Below are 27899 nucleotides of genomic sequence, written 5' to 3'. Positions count from 1 at the left end.
TATCAAAGCTCTATCTGTGTATATATGATTTGAATAAGCGGGTTTAGTAAAATATTGACAAAGCATTTGTAGCAAAAACATATAATATTGTGTCAAGGAATGCCAGGCACAGTTCAATACTGCTATACTATATTGGTGTGAACTACATCTCCTATTGTCTAATGTTTCTGTGTTTTCAATTGTTTGTATTGAGCTACGTCTGAAAAGGATGCACATATTTTTCATTCAGTTGTTGCACATCATCCAAATATTCGAATCTTCCCTTCACACACTATTGTGGACTTTTCCGGAAGTCGACGTAGGAGAGAGGCCAGCTTTTAGTGTCAAGTTACAGGACGATAACCATATTTGGAAAGCCATTCATGCAGTCGAACGCCTGAGTCGGGTAGAACTGTAATTAAACTAAGTCAAGAGAACAGAATTATAATCGAATAATTTACTTTTCGGAGAAATAACTTATGTGGAAAAGTTGAACATACTGCCTTGTTTATCCGTCAAAGTGAACGCCGTTGTACTACGGTAAGTGACGAATTCATTCACTAACATGTCACCCATTCATAAAAACGTCAGCAGCTACGAAGCCTGCCGTTGGTCGACTTAAAGCGCGTGTTCGTTAGATCTCAGTGTTCGGTAGTCACATTACTCAGTAGCGTCTGTAGGTCGATAAAGTGTAAGGTTTAGTTGCAAAATTAAGTATTTGTTCCTAATTTGTACGTTTGCAATTTATCCAGATATGTATTTTTTTTATTTACACAGTAATTATTGAGTTTCTTCTAGTTTTGGAAAAGCTGTTTGAGAAAAGTTTATCTGAATCTAAGGTGATACTAGGCTTTAGCTTGCTTGGCCAGGAGCCAAGTGATAATAAGCAGTTTACTCATTGCTGTTTTCAAGCATTTGACCTCGAACTCTTAACGGTTCTCATGTTTTTTACAGAGCCTGTATCTACTGTCTCTGTGGTGTTTCAAAATAATCGTCCGTGTAACAAACAGTAAAGAGAACAGTTTAAGCCACTGGCATCTGTATGGATACAAGAGTCAATAGCTGAGCTGTGGTACATGGCTCAAAATGGCGGAGTGCCACCGTCTGCAAGTCTCCTGGCTCAGCCGGGGTTCCCGGCGGCACGTGCACAGCAACCGCCGTCGGCTCTCGTGCAAAGTGATTTTGTTACTTTAGGACATCCAAGGCCAGGAGGCGTTCGAAAAGAAAATGTGTATACAGACACACCACTGAGAACTGAGAAGGATGATCATAAGGTATCAGTCCATCTTCCAGTCCCTTCTCAAGACAGGCAAATCATTCAAGCTCAGGCAAGTAATAATATCACTGTAGGCCTAACGCGGAATTTATCTCAGAATTTTGGGCTTCTCAGATCACAGCTGCCTGTGACAAAACAACCAACTGTGACCTCTTTCAAGAAGGAAAAACTCACAGATGTACCAAATGATACCTCTGATAGTTCAGAAGATAGTCACGCTGAGTCCATAATCTGTCACGAATGTCGTAGGTGTAAGTGTGAGTCTTGTCGCAAACCTCGGTCTCTCCCTTCCAAATGGATTTGTAAAGACAAGTACCTGTGTTCGGCGGACTCCATTGTGGATTGTTGTTCATGCATGTGTTGTGTGAAAGGTGTGTTTTACCACTGTGCAAAGGATTATGAGCTAGACAACGATGTGCCCTGCGCAGATGAGCCATGCTCCTGTCATCCTCAACAGAGGTGTGAGAGATGGGCAAGTTTAGGAGTGCTCTCTGCTTTGTTACCTTGTTTACTTTGTTACTGGCCGTTGAAAGGTTGTGTTAAGATATGTGAAATGGGATACAGTCGATTGTCGAGTCCAGGATGTCGATGTGTCCCTCGACGAACAATTAGGTCCCTCAGTACAGAGAAGGCGCCAGAAAAGGGTCTTTTGGACACCAACTCGGACTGCTAACTTCCACAAAAGCTGGACAGGTTTTGAAGGAGAAAAATTGATGTTACGAATAGTGTGAAAATATTAGCGACTACTCGAGTAATTTGTCCAACCGGTGGAATTAACAACATTGAGTTCAGAAGATCGTCGTTTGATGCGTTTTTCACGGTTCCAATTGAAGGGGGAACACAGCTTTGCAAGAACCATGGTCATCAGTCAGTTGAGTGCGTGTGTCCATGTGCTTGTGTAGTTTGTGTAATGAAGATGTTGTAAAAAATTGGAAAAGGATTTCCTTGCTTTACGGTTTCGGTAACGTTGAGGATTTGAACATAAGAGAATTAACTTCAGTTGGAAAATTAAGAACGACAAACAAAAGTAAGCTTATATTTCAGTTTGTTTTTACGATTAGATAACGAGAAAGCACTTTGGCATTTTTAATTATTTTCAAATAGGTCCCACATTAACTTAATTCTACTGATAATGTTTACACAAACCTGAAATTTACATTTCACTACAATATACTTGTTAAGTTAATATCGTTTTTAGTTGTACATTTTTCCTGATTTGATATTAGTCACGTACACTCAAGAGCTAGTTCAACTTTTTAGAATGGTAATTTATCACCTCCGTAAAGTAAAAGTGAAAGTAGTTCAAATAAAAATGATTATGTTATTGAGAGGTATGCCATTTTATTATGTTTTAGTTATTGTAAATCCCTGCGGCTAGATGCCCGAGAACCGTGTAAGTTAAGTCACTTAACTTGGATACATATATATTATGCTGCGTCTAGGGCCTTTTTCTGTTGAAGGCTGTCATATTCCCTAAATAGTTGTTAATGTGCACAAGACCTGCGCGTACATTGCAGTGGATTACACATGCTTTATTCGTTAGTTGTAATATTAACATAGCAAAAAGGCTAGTTAGTAATAATAGAGACAAAGTATGAAAGCACAAGCTTTCTGGCAAAACGCTTTGAAAAGCAATAGGCCGTAATATATGTAAATTTCTATGCTTTAACTTTTGTTCCATGCTTATATGTACGATAGTTACGAAATTTTAAAGTTTTTTTTAAATATGCAACACACACACACACACACATTACACATATGTTTCTCAAAAAATGAAACCTCAAAATTTTAAATTATAATTTATAAGAATATTAATAATAGTTTAATTTCAAGAAATAAGTACATGTTATTACTGTTTGAAGTGAAGTTTCATTTGAAATTATGGATTAAATCCTTGTGTGAGTCGGTACAATATCATAAGTTGTCGTTTTTGTATTATGTACAACTAGAAACCTTACTGTTAGGGATAATATTTTAAAAACATGTTTAAAATAGCACTAAAATTAATCTTTAAAAAAGTTTTACGCTATTTATAAAATTATTTAAATATTATAAGCACCAAAATGTCATAATTGTATTCATAGGTGAATGATGAAAAAAAAAATTAATGAAAAAGTTCACGACTGAAGAAACTCAACAACCCGAACGTTTTTTGGAAATTAGCTAGAGAGGCGAGAATTACATTTCAAAAGTACTTGAGGTTTCGAATTTCTTGATGTGTGTTTTTTTTCCCTACGGTTTTTGATCTGACGAGTATTCTAAATACCAGAAAGTATTATGAATATTTCGGTAGGATTTTTTACAATATCAGTTTTTTCATAAGCCTTGTGAATATTTAAGAATTCGGTTGTTTCAAATCAACTAAAATGCTGATTCATCCACGTACCAATTTGGATACATCTATTATGAACTTTAATTAACTTCTTTAAAACAACAGTAGTTTTTGAGCATTTAACCTCATTATCGCTTACATCCATTTTTTTGTAACATTCAAGTTTTCAGTTTCAGTAAATGCAACACCATCTTGTAAATATTTTCAACTAACCAAACAACATTTTGCGTAGTAAGCAACCACGCTACTTATGGAACTTTTAGCCTCAGATTTTGTAAAAACTGTATTCGTTAGGCACCGTATTAAGCACTTCTATTTGAAATACTTTCACATTTGCAATTTGTCAGGAGGTTGTGAGTAAAATTTTTCTGTCTCTGTGTATATCTTCATTTCACGTGTCTTATCCATAACTATTTTAAGCACAGAAATAATTGTTTCATTGTAATTTGTGTTCAATTGAGTTAACTCTATTTCGTTTAAAATACAGTAACCATGTGTATTGCTAGTAAAGTCATGGCTCAAAGGTTAATCTATCATCAGTTGTAAATAAATTATCATACTTCTCATGGTGTATTAAATTAGAACTATGTATGAGTGCTAAGAAAGTAACAAGAATTAGTTATTCAGCATTAGGGAATGAGAAACAATAGTACATATAGTACGTAATTATGAAGCCAGTATACGGAAGTAATGTAAGGTTTTTAGATATATATATATATATATTAGACAAAATATGAAGTGATTGGTATTTAGTTTTTGTAAACATAGCGAGGGAAATTGGATTTAGATGTCAACTTTGTATTCTATAAAACTGATTAGTGACAAACTGAATTAATTTTATTAGGATATTTAAACAAAGGCATGCGTGAATTACAGATAAGAGTAAACCCTTAATTTAGACATAAAAGTTACCGACGCCATGTAAAATATTATGAAAGACAAGAAATAAACAAAACAGCGGATCATGTGATTAAATTTTATTGTTCTTGTTGTTTGAGAGTACCGAGTTTAAACTTTTGAGGTCAAATTAATCGAATACTATACGAAAATCAAAACTTTTGTTGATTTTCTTTTTAACATAACGTTTTTGAGAACTGAGTCAGGAACTATTAAAAGTTTCATAGACTTAAAAAATCAAAAAAAGGGCTCTTGATTCGCGCTATTAATGCCTTTCGATTCTCGGACAGTTTGATTTCCAGATATTTAAATTGCTTGTCATCTACGTCTGTGTAAGCCAGAACACAACAATTCTTCTGTCATTTTATGTGTATTATTGTAACTTTTAAGAAAGTGAAGTCAGTTTATTAAATTAGAAACAAAAACTTACCTGAAGTCATAATGCATAGAAATTATGTAGTTGTTTTCTCTATCTCTACGCGCGCGCACACACACACACACACACACACACATATATATATATATATATATATATATATATATATATATAAAACGTTGTCAACATTCTTTACTGTAGGCCATTCACAAATTTCTGTGCTGTAACAGCTATACAGAACTATTAACATTTTTATCCTTGTGTATATATGTAGTAGGCTTTCAGTAAGTTGTGTAATTGTGGAAAGGTATTTATTGTTGGACATTTCAGCGAAGTGGCAATTATTTTATATGAAACGTTATATTTATTTCCTAAAGGTACAAAATGTTGATTCCGATTATGCCGAATGGCCAATAAAGATTTCAATAGCCACAAAAATAGTGTTATTGTAGTTTGTTTTTATTCATGTAATTTAACTCATAAAAAGAGTTTCAGTAATTATTGATTGAAGTTGGAGTTCATCAAGTGCATGAAATAAGCCTGAATATTTGACAAGAAACAAGAGTTTACGTCAGTGAGGGAAATTGAAGAAGATGGCGCACATTTGATCGTTCTTGTCTGAAGGTTTTTAATAATTTTTATGGAAATACAGCCAAATGACATTTTCAACAGCTATGTATACAGTTTTTAATTTTTCTGTACGTTAGAATATTAATTTTTCCAAACAGTTAACAGCATATAATTGATTGTTGAAACTACGTTTTTTTTGTTGTTTTTTTTTTGGGGGGTTACCTGTTAATGATATTTACTTGGATATTTATACTGTAGTGTCTGATGAGCGACGATATGAAAATAATTTGCTTTGTGATATATAATTGAGAAAGAGGTACCGACAGGATTTCACATATAGATGTGTGTGATGAGGAGCCGACGACAAACAATTAGTACAATTAAGTAAATAGGTGTACTTTTTGTGATAATACAGTTAACTGTCATTCGCTTCTCCTCTTTCTTTCTAACTCCAATGTGTGGAAAGACTAGAGTTCTAATCTAAGTCATAATATGAGATGACTGTGTGATAAAAAATATTTATACGAATGCATAAGGATCGAATAAGAATTAGAAAAACGTTTAAATAAAAGAAACTAACGTGGCACGTGAGAAGACATTTACCTAAATTTGCAAAATCTCTGAATGCTTCTAATTCATTTAACATGTGTTGTATCACATGTTATAAAAATCGCAAGCTGATTTTGGAGCTCAAGTGAAACAAAGGAACAGGTGCATATCTTATAATGTGAACTATCATTGAAATTACCAAAAAAATATATAAACAAAATACTTTCAACAGCTTGTCTGGCTGAATAATTCACAAGAGTGCCATAAGTGTAGCATGTTCTTGAAATTCTTATATAAGTGTAGGATTACTGTAAAGAAAACACTGTAGATGTCATTTAAGTTATTACGTAGACGTATACTTTTGTGAACAAAATTTTTGATCCAGGTTAAAGATTTATTTTTACAACAACTGAAACGCTTGTTGAACCTCAGACTATTCTGATTTTTTTCGTAAAATCCACCATATATTTCAAAATTGAGATGACTTTTAAAAAGTATTAAAACCACTCTACCTTTTGAAAAACACTGGGTATTATATCTTTAATGGAGATTATGCCTGACACCTAAACAGTTTTAGCTTGTGAATGATCATTGTTATAACATAGTTACTGGCTCAGTATTAATGTCACAGTGGTTTATCACAGGATTAATCGTTTTTACTCTCTTCTTTTTATGAAAGAGTACTTTTTATTTTATATATATTACTTTTGAATTAAGTTTTATTTAGTTCATAACGTAAGCAGTTTGTGTCTAAAATTCGTAAATATGTTTTGAAGTGTACAGAGCCAAGAAAATTGCTAGTCATGACGTTGACAACAGACGTCAAAGAAGAAAAATGTTTTGCCTTGAATGGAAGTCGATTAAACTTCTGTTAACTACAAAAAACAAACAAACGAGAGCGTACGTTCTCACTAAGTCTTTCTCATTCATACTTTGGAAAACAACTTCAAGTAAAAGTTGTTATGCTGAAATTTGTTTTTTTTACAAATATAACGTTTCTTGGAGGGGCGGGGGATATGTAATCGCATTATGACATTTTACACCAAATTTATTTTTGTCAAATCAGACAAACGTTTTGAAGCACATCTGTGGAAAGTTAGAAAGATTAACGTAATAAATAATATTAACTTCTTATGAAAGCAAGTTACCTAAAGATAACAAACTTTAATTTTTAAATGAAAAAGAAGCCATTTGAAAATGTATTTACCCCAATGCGAGGAACATTCATGAAATAATAATAGCTGAAATATTTTAATAATTATAAAAATGAAGAAGATATTCCAAGTTTAGATAGTTGAGTAACTATAAAAATAACAAGTTTAACCTTTTCGGGCATGATTGGACAAAACAAATTTATTTATTGTTTTAACGAATATTTAGTTATTCTAACTAGAAATACGTTAAAAAATCTAACGTTATGTGGTACTGTTATAAAACGGGTGAGATATATAGTGCCATCATGAAATAACAGGTTTTAAAAAGTTCTTTGTTATACAAACCAGTAGCCCCTAAATTTGTAATAAGAGGTTTATATACTGTAATTTTTTTTCACATTCTTTACCTGAGGCCCGGCATGGCCAAGCGTGTTAAGGCGTGCGACTCGTAATCTGAGGGTCGCGGGTTCGCATCCCCGTCGCGCCAAACATGCTCGCCCTTTCAGCCGTGGGGGCATTATTATGTGATGGTCAATCCCACTATTCGTTGGTAAAAGAGTAGCCCAAGAGTTGGCGGTGGGTGGTGATGACTAGCTGCCTTCCCTCTAGTCTTACACTGTTAAATTAGGGACGGCTAGCTCAGATAGCCCTCGTGTAGCTTTGCGCAAAATTCAAACCAAACCACATTCTTTACCTTAGATTCAGAATCAAGAGGCGACTAAATATAACACTTCTATCTTACAAAGGTAAAATACATATTACTTTATTGAAGAACTGTAAAATGAAACGAGAAAAAAACAAATTTATTTTTATTTAGGCAAAGATGAACTTCATTTCTTTTTTTATAAAACCAACCGTAAGGTTTCACAAGCTGTGTTTGTAAAAAAACAAACAAAAACTTGAAATCGACAAAGAAAACGAGGTCGTGGGGCTGTAACAGTTATGTGTCTTAACACAAACTGTGGTGTATACCTAAACTAAATAGTTGTAGGACAAGATTTCAAAGAAACTGGCTTACGTTTTTTTTTTTTTTTTTTTTTTTAAGGGGAGGTGGTATTTCGTTGCAGTACATATTTCCTGTCATTAATTAAATGTCTAAGATTCGTCTCTATCAAGGTAGGGACATCTGACGAGTTGTTTTGCCATGTCATATCTATAGGAGTACCAACATTCTACAAAAAATATTCATAAACATGCTCTTCTAGTTACAACTTCTATACACACAATAATAACTTTAATCTTTTAAGTTAACAAGTGTTTACAGCCAGCTACTCTACACACTAGTTATTGTTGTGAGAAAGTAGTTTATATGAATTATTACAAAAATATACCTTTTAAAAAAGATTATCTATATTTCTGGATTTTATTATAAATAGTCCTTAAGTCACCAAGGTAACTTCGATAGAATCATTTGAATTTCATAATACTGTTATGTAGTTACCACTGTGACGTGGCACTGCATTAAATATGTATTTTAGCACATATATGGATGACAGCCATTGCCGAAAAAAGAAACAGAAATTTAACTTTGTGTCTTAATTATGCAAACAGTAGCGGACTATATAAAATTCTGGTCAAAGCACATTACCTACATGAGATCAGTGCTAAAAACCAACGTCTGATATCGATTTAATATATCATTCTTAACAGATGTATGGCAAGTCATAATAACAAAAACGGATCGATTAAAATACAATGATTTATCACTTAAGTACCCTTGCTGTTAAAGATGTTTGAGTGTTTTTACTTTTATATATATATATATATACACACACATACATGAAGCGTTGTGTCTTAATATGAAGTTCGAAAATAACAAAGAACAAATGTAGGTCTTTGTTTTGTTGACGATGGCTTGAAAATGTGAACAGTTAAAAAGAAAGGAACAAAATAACAAAGTATTTGAATTAAAACAACAACCCGTTTGGCATAATATTTGAGTGTACAATAAATAATACATGCAGGTTTGTTTCGTTGTTGCTAACTTGAATATGTAGAACAGATTAAAACAACAATGTTAAACAAAACATAAGATTCCCTTGTAAATAATACAGGCATTTTTTGTTTCATTGTTGCTAACTTGAATATGAGGAACAGATGAAAACAACAATATTAGACAAAACATAAGATTCCCCTGTAAATAATACATGCAGGTTTTTGTTTCGTTGTTACTAACTTGAATATGTAGAACAGATGAAAACAACAATATTAGACAAAACATAAGATTCCCCTCTAAAGAATTCATGCAGGTTTTTGTTTCGTTGTTACTAACTTGAATATGTAGAACAGATGAAAACAACAATATTAGACAAAACATAAGATTCCCCTCTAAAGAATTCATGCAGGTTTTTGTTTCATTGTTGGTGACTTGAATGTGTAAAACAGACAAAAAATTTGATTTTAGAGTAAGGAACAAATACAGGTTTTTATGCTGACACAAGCAGTTTCATACACTAGGGGCTAAGTATAAAATGGCTGAGACTATTGCAACATCACTGAGAAGTAATCACATTCACACCCATTGTGATTTAGTACATGTACTTTATTTATCTAAGTAAGATTGTTGAGTTTAGACTTATCTCAACGCAAGGAAACTATTTGGTTGCTCAACTGATAAGTAGCAAAAAAAAAGTCGTTTACTTCGTTAAGTATGTTTATCAGGCTAGTTGCGTAAAAATAGAACAAAACAAAAAACGTAGAGTTAGTGCGCTAGCTAAGAGTACTTATTGAGTTACCAGTTGAAGTAGTGGCTCTTTGTTTAATAGCATTCAGTGCACATATAATGATACATTTACTAACGATAAAACAATTTGAGAATTTGATTACAAGAAAAAAATAAATAAACTTACCATTCAATCGTTCATCCAATTTTTATAACAAAATATTTGTTACAATGAAGACAGATTTAGTATTTTGTAAACCAGTCACAAATATCTTACACTATATAAACTACAATGCCTGTTGCAACTCATATTAATGTTTGTTTTGTTCTACATTGTGGTAAAATATATTAATACTTATCTTGCTATAAAAACTACCAACAACAACAATTAAACGCGCTGAAAAACGCACCAGCATCATGATAAAATTTTAAGAGTAAGTGGTAAGTTCCCATGAAGTAGGTGGTAAGTTCTCATGAACCTTATTACTTACTTTATTTCATGCATTATTTGACTTATCCCTTAGTATTTCTATAATGGTTGCATAAGATAGATTTAAAATACGTTCTCGATAATTTGAAGATGATTAATCGTGAGAAAAATCAAACTGTAGATGTAAAACAGCATTGTGAGATAACTAGGTTTTAAAAAAAGGTTAATATGGTTTTATTTCGAAACATAAACTGTGTGTGTGTAAAAATTACTTCTGGTTTGTTTATAGAAGGTCGATTGAAATTTATGTCAAATATCAGAAAAACAAAAAACAGCAATTTTTTTTTTTATATGCTGCAATTCATCAATTTTAAATTAAAGTACTCTTCAAACATTAAATGTGGACATAAAATAACAATTATCAAAACAATATAGCAGTTTTAGACGAATATCAACAAGAATCAATTAAATCTTTTATCTTTTCCAAGTTATGTGTCAATTTTGATTTTATTCCTTTGCAAAGAATATGCAGATTCACATGAATTAGAATAATGAAATCATCAAAAATATTACCAGCTATGTTTAGATAAAACTACAAAATCTGAATCAGGATTATGTCTAAAAAAACCATCCCAACTTTAAGATACATTATTGTTTGAAATTGTGACTAAGAAATATATAAATCTTAAAACTAAATTTATTATACACCCTTGTGCAAATTAATCGAAACAAATGGTCATTTTACAATATTTTCAGCATGGCGGCCGGTGTAGGCTCGTTGGACCCGCTGATTTCCTTTAATAGTCATTTTCTTACACAGATGGCGTCATTACCTGTGTTTTGCAGTACGGTCGATCTGTTTTTGGGATATATGATGAAATTTTGAGGAATATTACGTCATTCGAAATTGCGTTAGAAGGGCAAGGAGACCAGTCAAAAAACAACTTCTTACCAACTCAATGAAGAGAAAACGGTATCAATGGGATCTGAAATACAAGAACAATGAAGGAAGGTGTTATTCATTGGCGAGACTCGTTTCTTCGTATAGGGTCAAAGAAGTCTGCATGTTCGCAGATCTCCAGGTGAGAAACTTCGAGAATCTCACATCAATCAGTTCGTAAAAGAAGATGATGTTGAAGAAAATGTTTGGGGGCTTTTTCAGCTACTATGGCATCAGAGGCTTACATATCGTAGACCACAGTACATCGAAGTTTTGCAGAGAAGAGTCGTTCCAGAATTGAAAAAGAGATTTCCAGATGGATCTGGCATTTTTCAGCAAGATCTGGCTCCGTGCCACACATCGAAACTTGTGAAGAATTCTATGACTACAATGCGAATAAAGGTGCTGGACTGGCCTGGAAAAATTAGTTAAGATTCAGTCAACTCGTGGACTCGATGCCAAAGCGGATTAATGATCTTCTGAAAAATAAAGGCAGTCATATCATGTATTAATTTGTGAGTAATTTTTGGATTCTCAGAAATAAAACGCAAAAAATTGAAAAAAATCGTAATTTTCCGTCGTGTTTCAATTAATTTGCACAAGGGTGTAGATGACCTCAATAGTTTGAGAACTAATACACTAAATTTTATTATCCTAGGAGTGTTACTCCCCTACCCCAAAAAAAAAGCAAACACAAAGGTATGAAAACTTTAATGTTTTGAGGGTTTGGGCTCTCACTGATTTGGAAAAAACTGTTTTAGTTTAGCTATTAATAACACAAATTTACGTAGTATTTGATAAGCGTAGAGGAAAGCTCTCTAAAGACGAGGGATAACTTACTATTGCTGAATCTATTAATATGAGAACAACTCATCCTTTTTACATTTGAACTTACAATGTTTGTGTTTTTTGTTGTTTTTCTTTCAGAATAACAGTGTTGTGGGAAGGTGTACATCATTTATCACACTCCGTGTCTTTGTATAATATGTATGTTGTACGAAGGTGGGTGTGGTGTTAGGCACTACAGACCTAAAATTATTATAAGACCGTACTATATGAACACGTACATCGAGTTTCGTTATTTTTCTGTATAAACGTATTGTTCTGTTTAGGTTATAAAGCAGCCTTATTTTATCGAACGTAAGGCTGATATTAACAATATAAATGGGATGAATGTTAAAAGTGTGTTTACCATGTGAACATAAGCAAGCCGAACACTAAATTACATTTTAGGGAAGACAATGAGAACATTATTTAACAAACAGTATGAAATGTGCACATTGTTACTATAATACAGTTTGAAAGACTGATTGTTATTGAGATGAATTCCACTCATCATATGATTTACAATATTTATTTTTTTATGAAACTAAAAAGCTGATAAATTATATTGGATCATTAACTGATTATAACTTGTTTGCAGTATTTTCAGCTAGAGTAGCATCTCAACCAGCCATATACCTTCTTCCTTTATGCAGAATTAACAGTTATATAATAAGTTTATGATCTCCAAGAATATTATCCGTTTAAAACAACTAAGTAGTTCAGTAAAAAATAAAACAAACAAATACACCTATCATTTCACCTCTTCAGTGTGAATCAAGATTAACTGCCATATAACATAATGTTGCTTCCGAAAGAATATGGATAAGAGTATCAGAATCACTCCGATTTTCTGGCTAAAAATATTTTGTTTCATGTTTCTGACATTTCTGATTTATCTTTAATAATTATAATGTGCATTTTCGAATCTTGGGTTTACTAAGATGTGAAAAAGAAAAAGAAACAAACAAGAGATGTTATATTTCTGAATGAAAGTACAATGCTTACCAGTAAACTATAAAGGATGTTTGTTTGTTTTTCAATGACACTAGATAATACTTTGTTTTTTGCCCAAAGTGAAATATGTAAATATTTCTTTCTAGTTAACATTCATTTGAATATAAACACCAACAAAAATGAATAATAATCTCTAACAAGAACCGCTGTTGGTTCATAGTATTCTTACATTGCATAGATCCATTGAACAAACGCCTTTAGGCCAGTCATCCGCTGTTAGAGTGGTAAGTCTTCGGATTTTATAACGTTAGGGGTTCTATTCCCCTCGGGGGACTCAGCAGATAGCCTGATGTGGCTTTGCCATAAGAAAACACACACATTTAGGCCTGAGATTACGAGTCGAGGGTTCGAATCCCCGTCGCATCAAACATGCTTGCCCTTTCACCCGTGGGGGCGTTGTAATGTGACGGTCAATCCCACTATTCGTTGGTAAAAGAGTAGCCCAAGAGTTGGTGGTGGGTGGTAATGACTAGCTGCCTTCTATCTAGTCTTACACTGCTAAATTAGGAATGGCTAGCGCAAATAGCCCTCGTGTGGCTTTGCGCAAAATTCAAAAACAAACAAAGAAACGCCTTTTGTACGTTGTACTGTGATGCTACGCACTGTGTTACAAATATCAAACGCTGTTTTCTTGTAAGGTTTTGTCACGCCCTCCCTCAGTGACACAGCAGTATGTCTGCGGACTTGCAACGCTAAGAATCGAGTTTCGATACCCGTGATGGGCAGGGGCGTAGAACTTGGGGAGGATAGGGAGTGTACACCCCCTTCATTTTAGATGGGGGGTATGGTGCATACAATCATCCCCCTCTCTACAGTTTAGTCTGTTGAATTGTTTTATTGCATCACAGGCCAACAAATTGTGTGTTTGTTTTTGTGATTCTCGTGTTCTTACCAATCGAATCACATAATTAGGCCTAGATGTAGGCTTTTTCAGTAGCCGAAATGTACATCTTTAATATAAGCGTGCTTCTAAGCTTTTCGATCTAAGCGATAGTTCGTATCAGTCAGTAGGCCTAAGTATACATGCAAGTATCGTGGCAACAAGATTACTCTGTGACTGCATGTTTACAGCTGAAGGTTCACATAATCAGAGATTACCAATTTGCAAATTGAATAGTTCACATAAGTGGTTGCAAAATTCATCCGCCCATAGGGTATAAAAAATATACGCCCCTGGTGATGGGCAGAGCACAGATAGCCCATTGCGTAGCTTTGTGCTCAACCTCAAATAAATCAAACTCGCAAGTTTCGAAGTATTTAGGCCTAATCGAATCGGTTGTAACAATTTAAATTTTGGGCTCCGTAGAACTGTTAAAGATTTATTTGGTTCGTACTTTTATATTTACAAAAGGATCACCATTCTTGTTTATTAGATAATTCAGGCGAACTGTTAAACTAAAAGTAAGTTTCAATTTTGTAAAACAAATAGCTGTTCGTAAAATTACTGAAAGCACTGTGATCTGATTTTCTTTTTCAATATTTGGGATCGTAGGTATATTGTAAACATTTTCTACTAAAGCATCTATACAGTATCGCACAGATTACCTGTATTTTCATTACTTCGTAAGACGATTGCATAATAATATTATACTAGCTTTTATATTTTCACTTCTTTCTGTTTCAAAGTTCATCGAGTGCTATATCCTAGTTTTAAAAATACTGCATGAAAACACTCACATTTTGTACACAAATTACCATTTGGAAGCGTTCATTGATTAATTTTTTTATTACATAAATGTGTTGGAAATACTACAAAGATCGTGCTTGTATCTCTCAGTTAGAATATATCCGAACACTGACGTGACTATCTCTAGACTAAATTTTAGCCCTTTTTTAAAATTATATATTCTTACAGTTTTATTCTCTTCTTATTGCTGTATCAAGGAAGTATTTTTCCTTCTAATTATTACGCTTATTGTCATCGTTTTAAATGAAGTATGCTATTATTTTAATGAATAAAGGTACTTATTGTGTCTATGAATTTTTTTTAATACAAATGTTATCAAACTTGATTAAGATTGTTAGCAAAGAAAAATAAGCACGTATATCTGCGATGCAGATATTAACTTTCAGAACAGTATTAACAGCTTTGAGGAAATCCAGTGTATACTGCCTTTAATTTGAGTCTTTTGTTTCATCTATATCTCTTGTCAAAATTATCTAAAATGTTGTATCAAACATCATTCATTTTAAGATTGTATTAATTCAAGAAGTTTTAAAATCAATTTCATGAACAGTTTTCTTTTTAGCTCTAGTAATAATTAACGAATGGTGTTAAAACTAATGGTATGCCCTTCTAATACTTACTAAATTATGATAATTTTGTAAATGGATAAAATAAGCTATAGGCACAAATAAAAGAAAAATTAATAAAGAGATCCACACAAGAACAAACGATGTATTAAAACAGATAAAGCTTTCACGTCATTTAATTGCCATCTTGCCCGTTGGTGACATTTTGGAGGAGGTAAGTATTTGAATATTTGTTTAGGCAAGTTTGGAAAATGTGGGCTTATATGACAATAATACTTTAAACATCCGTTAAAATTACGGGAAACCTAATCTTCGTTCTTTCATCAGTCATGAAGTAATTGTTTAATCACCACAATTTTTTAAGATCAGGAAGTAATACAGGTGTTTAAAACACCAAAAGAATATTAATTAACATTTATTTACCACTTTTTACCATATTGGTTCTATAACGTTAATAACCGAATGCTGTTTGTAGTTAATTTAATTAAGCATTAGACCTAATACACGAACTAACGTAAGGTTTAGCCGAAACACTACGTGATAAATTTTATTTTGTTTTTGGCCACAATTCAATGTCATAAAACTTTTGAATTAAACTATTTTGCTGTTATATCACAGAAGTTATAAAGAAATCACCAACTATAACAGGCTTGTATTAAAAAAAAACTTTCAAACAAATCAATGTGAATATAGGGCATTCAGTATAAACATCATAGTTGGCCTAAGAACAATCAAGTGATAGTTTTGTTGCTAAGTGACGTGTTTATAAACCCGTCATAAGGAGAAAATTGTTTTTGCACACATTTTTATGTGAATGTTGTAGCTTTTCACTATTTTGTAACAAAGTATAACAATTTTCACAAATCAGAAATTGCATGTTTGTTAGTCTCAACATTTTCGCTAATCAAAACACAATAACATTCCTAAAAAGTTAAAATCAAACTTATAATAATCCATAATAATTAAAATCATACCCTCTCATAATAGTTTAAAAAACTAACATCCCTTACAGTTAAAAAACAGTTTGTATAATATTCTATAGTAGTTAAAATCTACTGTATAAAATTCCATAGTAGTTTTGAAAAACATCCCATAATAGCTAAAATCTGTAAAGTCTATAATAGCTTTAAAATATCACTTTATGAGAATTTCGACTGATTAAAACGCACTGTATAACATCCCATAATAGTTAAAACATTGTAACAATACCACAGTTTACCTAAGACTAATCAGGTAATAGCTTTGTTATTAAGCGACGATTTATTTGATAAGCATTACCAAAAAAGAGAAGAGTGATAGTACAATGTCATCCAGTTCAGCCAAGCAGAAGAAATGATAGTATCATGTCACTATCTCAGCCAAGAAGAAATAATAGCATTAAATCATCCAGCTCAGTCAAGGATAGGAAGTAATAGCATTGTGTCATACATTACAGTCAAGGATATGAAGTGATAGCATTGTGTTATTTAGTTCAGTCAAGTACAGGAAGTCATAGCATTATGTCATTTATCTCATTCAAGGATAGGAAGTGATAGCATTATATCATTAATCTCAATCAAGGATAGGAAGTGATAGCACTGTGTCATTCAGTTCAGTCAAGGATAGTAAGTGATAGTATCATGTTATTAATCTCGGTCAAGGATAGCAAGTGATAGCATTATGTCATTCAGATCAACCAAGGAGAAGAAGTGATAGTATTATGTCATTAATCTCAATCAAGAAGAGCTAGTGATAGTACCATGTCATCAAGCTTATTCAAGAAGAGGAAGTGATAGTACCATTTTATTCAGCCTATCCAAGGAGAGGAAGTGATAGTAAAATGTCACTCATCTTATTCAAGAAGGGAGAAATATATGGAATCATAAAGGCAAGTTTTTTTTTGTTTTTCCTTTTCAAGCCACTGTTCATCTAAAACATTGATCAAATATTGTCAGAGGTAAAAATAATATTATGGAAAAACTTAGTATAATAACACGAAGTCATAGGTCATTTTAAATAATGTTTCTTTTTTCAGTTTTCAAGAGCTAAAGACAGCGCATTTTATGCTCTCATCTATAGTTTGCAGATTTTGACCTAGCAGTTCAGGTTCTATAGTTAACTTTTCATTTGTGTGTTATTATAATTAATTAATTATTTATTTTACTTTTTAATATTATGATTGTTGATGGACAGACAGAGAAGTGTACTTTCAAAGTTATTTGATGATCCTATAATAATTGACGAGTACGAAATCTTAACTCTCTTTTAGTTGTGTGAATTCTAGAAGTTCACTGCTTGATGACATACAATGCAAATTTTAATGATGACTCTTTCGGTGCTACATCAGTACAAAGTGTGTAGACCTTGATACCTTGAGTTTTTCTTAATACACATGTTTGTGATGAGTTGTGTTAATCACGTGGTACAACATGTCAGGAGTAGGACAAACGTGTAAATTTACTAGGATGTGTATAAATCAGGTTTGAATAGTGTTCAACCAGTAACTGCTTCAACGACTGATAAATCTGTTGTTTTACTAATCGTAGGAAGGAAGAGTGAATAAAACTGTGTTTCAGTATTGTAGACATTCTTTGACAGTTGACACAAGTTTCTCTGCTGTCTTGCATCTCCTGAAAATGCTGCTCATACAGAAACCTACCATACTTTTCGGGTTGCTTAGGTTGTTTTGTACAGTACTTATTGTCTTAGTAAAGCTAAATGAAGCACTATCTGGACTTTTTATCAGTTAGCCGTAACTTATCCTTGTTTAAATAATAATATGAACAAAAGCTCAGTCCGCCGCTGGTATAAGGTAAGTCAACGGATTTATAATGTTAAAATCAGGGGTTCGATTTTACTCTGTGGACTCAGCAGATAGCCCGATCTGGTTTTGCTTTAAGAAGACACACACACATACACAGAAAAACTCAATCACGAGGAGCGAAACACTAGACATATACATGCAGTTTGGCCTAGCAGAACAATTTATGTTTTATTCCATAAACTAAATAACACGTGTAATATAACACACGAGCGGTTCCTAGATACACTATAATTCGGAGTTTCGTACAAGACGTACACACGATAAATTAAGTCCGAAATGTCTTTTACTTTAGATGATTTGTTGGTGTTTTGTTGTTGTGTTTCTCGTTTATGGTATTGTCTGTATTTGTGCGGCTGGACAAATACATGCGTTGGCATACGATGTAGTTTGGAACGTACCGTTCTTTTTACCTTATGGAAAAAAATCTGCCTTTTTCCTGTCTGTTATCGAATGTTTGTATGTTTCATGGATGTTTTAAATGGAATGCGCATATACATACAGTCACACACTACTGATACATATACTTAAAATCGAAATGTCTCGTATTCAGATTAGGCGTAGAAAACATTGTGTCTAAAGCAATACGTATGTGATAATTTTCCCCATATGTGAACTTCAATATATTGTCCATGATCTATCAACTACAAACGGCCTCTCCTCTACCCCCACTCCCCACCCCGGTTAGGGACAATTGTGAAAAAAAAGAAGGGATTAAATTGTGTTGGAGCCTGAGTGGTGCAAGTACATAAATTACACAATGCATTTTAAAGAATGAGTCGGTAGAGGGGGTAGTAGTGAAACGTGAAGGTTTTCTTTTTTCCTTCGGGCTCAGGAAATGGGGGCAGCGCATGAAGGAATCAGCTTCTACAGAATTTAATCGTTCGACTGGTTCTGGGAGCTGGGGAAGGGGAGGTAATTTGTGTCCCTACGAAAAGCCATTGACTCTTGTGGATCGTTCTCGCAGGGCTGTTGTGTGTGGATAGAAGAAAGAGCTCTACCCTATATATAACGATCATAGTTTAGAATGGCACCTCGATTGTAAGTTAGTTACTTTTTTTAACGCTTAGTCCTCTACAAAAATTGTCTGTAGCCTTCATTTCATCAGGATTTCCTGCCCTATTAGTTTAATTTCTGTAACCAAAGATCGTGTGAGCGGTTTTCGTATTTTCAAGTCTTTCCTGCTTAATCTTGTTATTACTAAATTATCTTTTCCTAGTCTTTGTATCGTCAGTGTATTTACTACGCTCTTGATATAACTTAATCATGGCGAGCATTATTTCTTTCTCATAAAAAAGTTTCTTCAGTTCTGTCACTAAGGATAATTTCATTTTTAATCCTTATAGTATTTTCGCTCCACCCACTTATTGTGGCGCATGCATTATCATGTGTAGTAGAAAATTGTCGTTATATTTTACGTTACATCGTAACTTACCAGCATACATTAGAATTAAATTGTAAAACTAAATGCAAGCAATATACATAACGTACTTGAACTATAAAATTATTCATTCAACATTAAGTGTAACCCCAGAAATAAAACCGACATCAACGATTTTTATATTTCTATTTATGACAAAAGTACTGTGGCTGTCTGCTACCGTCCATAATTTTTAATTAGTGGTCAGAGGAAAACAGCTAGCTGTAGCATCCCACCATCCACGATAAGGGAATGACTGTCACTCCTATAACAAATCAATGGATTAAAGTGCAGGGAATATTTTGTGATATCGGAGACACGAACCGGATTCCCCATCTCCGACATCGAGATTTCTGTCATAGGGCTAAAACACATAAAAACCTGCTAATGTATTGAACGTTTCAAAATATTCTAAAAATATTGTTTTATAATGGTTTACATACATTGATGTTAATAATTAGAAGATTAACTACTAATCTGTTAATGAAACGCTCAGTAATTAATATACAGGTTTACGGCAGTTAGGTTTATGTATACAAGGAAATTCTGGCTTAAGTAAAAGCTTTATTGTGTTCTTTCGCCTTTAATGTTAACATTTATTTTGCTTGTACTGGGCGAGTTTTATAAATAAACTAACAATGAGTTCAACACATTAACTCATATGATCAATAAAAAGTTTAGAGAGTTGAGCTATTCTGATTAGCCCCACTAGGTAAAACTACTTATATAAACGTATTTTATAAGATTGGTTCGATTTGTTTTGAATTTCGTGCAAAGCTACACGACAGCTATCTGCGCTAGCCATCCCTAGTTTAGCAGAGCAAGACTAGAAGGAAGTCAGTTAGTCATTACCACCCACTGCCAACTCTTAGGCTACTCTTTTACCAACGAATAGTGGGATTGATCGCCACATTATAACGCCCCCACGGCTGAAAGGGCGAGTATATTTGGTGCGATGGGGATTCGTACCTGCGACCCTCAGATTACGAGTTGAGTGCCTTAACCACCTAGCCATGTCGGCCTATTTTGTAAGAACTATTATTGTTGTTTTTTTTTTTTTTAATGCAAAGCTACACAATGGGCTATCTGGGCTGTGTCTGCCGCGGGTAACGAACCCTGAGTTTTAAATACGTTCTATAAGATGACCTATTTGTATGAAAAAATTAGGTGTATTTATGTTCGTCTACGTCGAATTCAAATATAGGCCAATCTGTTATTTAAAATGTTTTAATTTAGTCAAGTAGCAGTTTTTAACTCGTATATTTAGATCTGATATACAGTTAAATATCAGACATAATACTCGTGTGCTTGAGAAAATATATTTAAGTATTATCTAATTTTAACCTAATTTTTAAGAGATTTGTCGGGACAGCGGTAAGTCTACAAATTTATAACGTTCAAGTCAGGGGTTTGGTTCCCCTAGGTCAGTGGTTCCCAACCTTTTTTATGCCCCGCACCCTTAAAAAAATTTAATATGTTCTCGCACCCCTTACAGTAATTATTTATTTGAGAATAAAGGTGAAGGTGGCCAAAACAAATGTTATCTCGCACCCCTGGTTGGGAACCACTGCCCTAGGTGGACACAGCAGATAACTCAATGTGGCTTTGCTATAAAAACAAAATTACCTTTATATTGCTGTGTCATTTGTTTCTTAATAGGATCGAGTTTTACTTTCAACTTTTCATCTCCAGAACTAGAGGTAAAAAAAATGTTTTTCTTATTATTTTCGTGATTGGATGAATTCGCCTAGATAACGATACTTTTGTAGAGTGAGTGATTAGAATTTTGCAAGTTTGGAAAAAATGTTCAGTTTATTAACGTAACTTGAAGCTAAGTATTTTATTCCAATATAGTGAAAAAATCCAGATTCATACCAGTAATCTTTTACTTATATCACGATGGTTAAAAAAAAAGCTCAACTTTCACGACAGGTGATATCGACGTATTTTTTTAAAAATCGAAGGTCATCTTATTAATATATTTTAAACCATTAACTTTTTTTAAAAATAGAACGTCATCTTATTAATATATTTGAAACTATTGTCTCATAATTCTGGTAAGAGATCCTATATAATTATAATTCTTTATGTGAATTAATTCAAAACGTAACTAGAATTAATAGATTAATATTTTTAGATAAATAAAAAATATTTTACAAGAATTTACCTAAACTAGTGTGGGTAACTCTTATTTGCCTTGTCTTTGAGGTTTTATCTTAAATTTCTCATATATAAAGTTTTTCTTTTTTTTATATTCCTACAACCGAAATCATACTACTAACAAAAATGTTCCCATCAAGAAGAAATGAATATTAACTAAAATAATACGAAAGTTACGTCACGAATTAAATTTGTCGAATTTGTCTTCCAACCACTGTTAAATGATTTTTGATAAATATATTTATACACCAAAATAATTATTAGGAAAAATATTTATAAGAACTATCGTTATTGCTTTTTATTATTATCGCGGTGTTTTTATTTCCATTCAGTAAGACTGTTCTGTTCACTAAAGATTTTTCAATGTTTGTTTGTTTTTGAATTTCGCACAAAGCTACACGAGGGCTATCTGTGCTAGCCGTCCCTAATTTAGCAGTGTAAGACTAGAGGGAAGGCAGCTAGTCATCACCACCCACCGCCAACTCTTGGGCTACTCTTTTACCGACGAATAGTTGGATTGACCGTCACATTATAACGCCCCCACGGCTGAAAGGGCGAGCATGTTTGGCGCGACAGGGATACGAACCCGCGACCCTCAGATTACGAGTCGCACACCTTAACACGCTTTGCCATGCCGGGCCGATTTTTCAATGATCTAAAAACTTGTTTAAAAATTGCTAAACATATCTTTCCTTTCAAATGTTTTTCTGTTGAAGGAAGCGTTCAAGATATAAAACTCGTGATGTAACACCACGGAAAGACTTGGGACAGCCAATTAATAAATATCGCAATACTAAAACCAGTAATGATGAGTAAATGCCACTGCATTATAATGAAATAATTTCAAATTCCCTTAAATATCCATGTAACTTAATTAGGAAAAAAAAAAAACAATCATACTTTAATTTACAAAGAGAGATAATTTGTTTTTACACGTCAGTACTTGTCCAGACAACTACAAAATTTTGATGAAGCATGTTGAACTTTTCCAGGTGAGTTGTTTCCATAACCCTAATACTTTTTAAACACATATATTTTTAAAGTGTATAAAACGATTTATTTTTAATCCAGCTATTGATGATAATAAAACATTCAGGTTCTTAATAGTAGCAGCTCAGATTGTTTATCATATCCAATGAATTAAGGGGTTATTCTCAATTGTAGTTTTCTTTTCTAGTAGCATATCAGTGTATTACTTTTAAATTGTTTTATTATAAACAAATTTTTAACAAAAAATGTTGCGTTGGTCAATAATAAAACTGTGTATTTGTTGATTATTTCTAATAATTGGCTATTATGTAATTTGGTCACCAAGCATTTTTTGCTTGTATGGTCAGAGCAGTTTATAAGAAAACGCTTAGAATTAAAATAAAAAAGGTAGTATTGGTAAATGCAGATGTAGCTTTATGAATAATGTACGTATCATTGAGTAAGAACTATAAAGTTAGTGAGTTAGGATATTTAATTTTAGATTTTGGCATTCCTATTCACGTTAGAGTTGCTCTACTTAACGTTTGGCACCGCTAATGGTGTTTATTCAATGAAGCTGCTTAATTTTAATCTTTTGGCGTTACTATTGACATTTAGTGAGCTAAGCTACTTAATATTAGCTTTTGGCATTCTATCTGAGGTTTAACGAGTTAGGCTACTGGCTACTGTTTTAAAGCAAGTTTAAACAAATAGACTGACTTTAGTATATTAGTAGGTTATATTGTACATATATATATATATATATTTGAAGAAACTAATTGTTTAGGGGACTATCTTGAAGATGTTATTACAAATTTCATTTTCTAGCACTTAACTCTTCTATCAAAAACAAAAACCGGTCAATTCTTAAAATATTTCATAGCGTAGGGTTGTAGGAGCTTTTGTTGTCAAGCGCATGGCTACACAATGGGCTATGTGCGTTTTGCCCTTGGCAAATACCGAAACCTATTATTTAGCTTTATAGGTCTGCTGACCTTCATGGAAATGTTTGTTTGTTTGTTTTTGAATTTCGCGCCAAGTTACACGAAGGCTATCTGCACTAGTCGTCCCTAATTTAGCAGTATAAGACTAGAAGGAAGAAAGCTAGTCATCACCATCCACCGCTAATTCCTGTGCTACATTTTTACCACCGAATGGTGGGATTCACCAACACATTAAAAAAGGGCGAGTGTGTTTGATGCGATGGGAATTCGAACCCGTGAGCCTCGGATTATGAGTAGAACGCCCCTAACCACCTGGCCATGCAAGGGCCTACCTTGGAGGTATATTCATAGAAGCAGTATCGTGTTGCTACTTACAACTTTGGTATGGATTTTAAAAAAAGAAAATAAAAAGTAAATTTTCAATGTTAGACCAGCCAGAAGTTTGCTTACGAATTACATGTAAAGGTCAAATTACGACTTTTTATTTTTTTAGTTAAATGTTACAAAATTAGGAAATTTTTAAAGCATAGTAAGTTAAAACACTTGTATTAGTAATTTTGATTGTTACTGACTATCAGTGTTTTTTGTTTACATTTTTTTGTGCGAAAGGTTGCTGTTGTTGTTTCTGAATTAAGCACAAAGCTACACAATGATACCCACCACGGGTATCAAAACTCGGTTTTTAACAGTGTAAGTGCACATGGGGGACATGAGATAAGGATACCATCCAAAGTGTCACTGATGTGCATATGAAACTGGATAATAATCTTTTTCTTTTTTCTAACTCGGAAAAGAATGACCTTTGTGTGCCCGAGTGGAAGCTGTGATAAGTGACTTTTGTGTATCCCAGTAAAAGTACTAATAAGTTTAAATGGTTTGTGTAGAATATAAGTCAACTACAATTCTTTTTTATCTTTCGCCCCAATTTTAGTTAAAGTTACAGCTTGTGAATTTTTCACAAAACATTTTCCAAAGTTATTTATATACTTGTAAATAACTTGTGTTAACTTCTCATTTTGTTTTAGTGTGGATTTTACCGAAGGATGCGAATGGCGGTTGACATCAGAGATGGATTATAATCGAGCTGATTCGTTTTCTAGAAAGAAGAGAAATACACTGATAATTAGTAATTGTATTTTTCACCCTCTGCGTTGAAACTATTGGTAGCTGAAGGACCTCAGCTTGTTAGTGTGAGAAATGGTGACAATTCTGTATGTTCTCTGTGTAACTACGATTAAGTCGGTGATATTTTTGTTATTATTAAAATGGAGATCAATGGTCAATCTATTACATGAAAGTCAGTTACTCCCCGTCGATAAAATCCAGAATAATTGTTAGTTTTATAAATTCTATTTGATTGCATCATACCAATTGGCTCGTATAAAGTATTAAATTACAAACGATGTTAATAATTGAAACAAACAAACCAAAAACACACGAAACTATTGGATTGTACTAGAAATAAAAAGGTAATAATTTATAATACCACAAGAATATTTTTATGTTTTACTGAACTTGGATATCCTAAAACATTAAGCTTAAACAGTGAAAAAAACAACACACAAACATAAAAAAGTTTTAAAGCTCTACTTTTTGTTCGTGATGTAAAACAGATCTGATTAATTTTACGAACTACATTCCAAAGTTTTATTTAATTGTAGGTAAGTCAGTTTCTAAAATATGTAATCTAATAGACATGTTTTTAATTATATTTTGTTAATAAAGAACAATATAAATCTCAGAATTATCCATATATCAAATAAGTAAATGGGCTAGTAGCAGTGAAGACTAGTGTACCCTGACAGTTAATCCAATGATTCATGGTTTGCGACCTGTTGTCACAAAACGCGAACTATGCATAGGGTTTTTGTGTGCGCTATAGAAGTGACAGTCATATCCAACTGTTCGATCACGCAAGAGGGGTATGGTTAATACTGCTAAAAAACTGCCTTCTCTCTGGTTGTATCAATTCAACATTAGGGACAATTAGGCCTTGCAAGAAATTCTGAAACATCCCACTGAAACAAAGTAAGTAAATTCTACGATGGAGTATTAAACACTTGACAACTGTAACCACTTTGTGCTCTAAACATTAACTCAGAACCTCCAAGATATGTATCATAAATATAGTTTTCTGGTTCATTTATTGCTAATTGATAAGAGTTATACATTATAACTGAAGTTGAACTGGAACAAAAGTCACTTAATCAAACAGGTCATTTGACAAGCCGGATGTTATATTGCAACACAAGGTAAAATAATACTCGGTTTATTAGTTTGTGTGGATTAACACTATGCAGTATGATAACGAGTGTAGAGTAAGTAATATCAGCACCTTTTATGAGCATGCGTCGAAAATACATACCTGCACCAGTGAAGTGTGTAAGTTAGTTTCTTATCGGATTTAGACATGTGTTTTGTGAGAACCACGTTTTTGTTTTTTTAAAACTCAGTAGTAAAATGCGTGCATTGTATATCTAACTTTGGATTTCGTCAACAAAATTTTTTTCACGGAAAAAACTTGCACAAAAGGACAAAATGTATATATGTGATTGGTAAAATCCTCTCAAAATATAGTTTGTATGCAAATTTTCAAGCCCATACATTCTAACAAGGGTTGATATTTTTCAGATCTTTAAATATTTAATTTCCATGGTTTATGCTACGAAACGAATTAAAAAAGATACATATATACACACACACACAAAACAGGTGCAAACAAAATATGAAGTTTGCAAAATCTCATTCAATGTGGGAAATAAATTTGGATGTTAATAATGCAAATTTATTGGATACGTTTTATGTTTTCCGTGGTTGATGTATTATCTTTAACGTGTCTTAACTTTTAAATGTTGACAAGTGTAATTTATTTATTTATGGGTTAATAAGCAGTCGTGTTTTAATTTTAAAATGCAGCATCGTATTTTTGATTGTTCAGCTTTATGCTTCTATCTTAGACGGTTGAAGTTATCTATTGGATAATTAAGACTTTTTTTTAAGTTTCTGACCATATGTCAAGTGTGGTATTTCATGATCAGGATGGTTGTTGGGTGGAGGGTTTGCTGAGGGACAGGCGGGTCCCGTGTGCAACTTCCTGTCGCCGAGGGCGGTGACTGTTGGCCGTGGAGGGTGCCAAGTGGCGCGTGCTCGCCCGCTGTTCTTTCAAGCAACCGGATTTCCCGGGACTGCCTGGAATTGAGATCTTGTTTATGCAAAAGTTGCTTTTAGGCGTATATTTTGAAAAAATAGGTGTAACAATAATTTTTCTGCTTTTTATACAAACATAATGAAATAAAAAAACAATGACATTTTACAATATGTTGTCGTTTTCGCATGCCATAATATTTAAAAGGCAAATGTTTAATTTATTTCCGTAATGAATCACAGTTAAGTATTAAAACATGAAATATAGCCATGCACTAAATACAAGATATAATAGAACCTTGAAAGTTATCTTTCATGAAATTCTTCATGATTATTCTTACATAAATATCTATCATATTTATATTCACAGCGACTATGAACGAACATTAAAGTTGAGAGTCAGTGCGGAGGTAGCTCGTACAACCTTTGGTGATATTCTGAGGCTTACGTAGCCATTACATCACCAGATAACTTGCACACCCTGAACGTAGAGCAGATGAGGTGATAGAAGCATAACAGACACATCTTTCGTTCTGTGTTAGGACTAGCATGTGGTGAGCAGCCAAGGAAGAGATGATAGAGAGATACTAGGGAGGTGGGGGGAGAGCAAGGGCTATGTGTGTCCAACATTCTCTGCTTACAGGAGTAGCATGCATACCGGGAGAAACTAAGCGATTGCATGTATTCTTAAAAATGTTGGTATCGTTTTTGAGGGCACAAGTATCCAATTAATTATTTTTTAATGTACGGTTAAAATATACGCCATTGAAAAAAAAAAGCATGGGATATTATACAAGTATCGTTAAAATACAAATACAATACTGTATTTAATCAGATGTTATTTGCGTTAGAAAAAGTAAACAAGACATGTAGGTGTTGATTAAAGTGGATAGTACGTCACATTTTTTCTTCAGTTATAGCTGGAGACAAACTTTTTACTAATTATTTAATTCGTAAATTAAAATAAATCTTTCAGTCCTAACGAAGCAAGAAACGATATCTGAATGTGAAATTCAGCTGTTAAAAATTTGTATCATGTTTAAGTGGATTTATAAATTAAATAATATCGAAAAAGGTGGCAGTTTATAATTAAAACTCACCAAATTTACAAATATTTGTAAATAACAACTAAAAGTGTGAATTACACTTCTTTGATTATAAGGTGAATTATATAGTTAAAATAAGATGTGTATGTTTTTACACAC

At 33.1% G+C, this 27899-nt stretch overlaps 1 protein-coding gene across 7 annotated transcripts in view; it reads left to right on the top strand.

The window, feature by feature from the left end:
- The first annotated feature begins 214 nt into the window (after window positions 1-214).
- The window catches only part of LOC143253124 (uncharacterized), a 59210-nt gene continuing 31525 nt past the window's right edge, over window positions 215-27899 (top strand). The window contains exons 1-5 of one of the 7 annotated variants that reach the window (XR_013029389.1): window positions 215-519; window positions 934-2282; window positions 16928-19098; window positions 21137-21177; window positions 24576-24833. Coding sequence is in view for 1 of the 7 variants with exons in the window: in XM_076506433.1 (XP_076362548.1) it covers window positions 1056-1928 (873 nt within the window). In the remaining 6 variants the exon portion in view is untranslated. Of the gene's footprint in view, window positions 520-933; window positions 5299-16927; window positions 19099-21136; window positions 21178-24575; window positions 24834-27899 lie in introns of those variants that run through there. The other 6 variants (XR_013029391.1, XR_013029387.1, XR_013029388.1 and 3 more) reach the window with 6 other exon arrangements.

Source organism: Tachypleus tridentatus, chromosome 6, assembly GCF_004210375.1.
Source record: "Tachypleus tridentatus isolate NWPU-2018 chromosome 6, ASM421037v1, whole genome shotgun sequence".
Lineage (NCBI taxonomy): Eukaryota > Metazoa > Arthropoda > Merostomata > Xiphosura > Limulidae > Tachypleus > Tachypleus tridentatus.
This window is presented reverse-complemented; position numbering and strand designations above follow the sequence as displayed.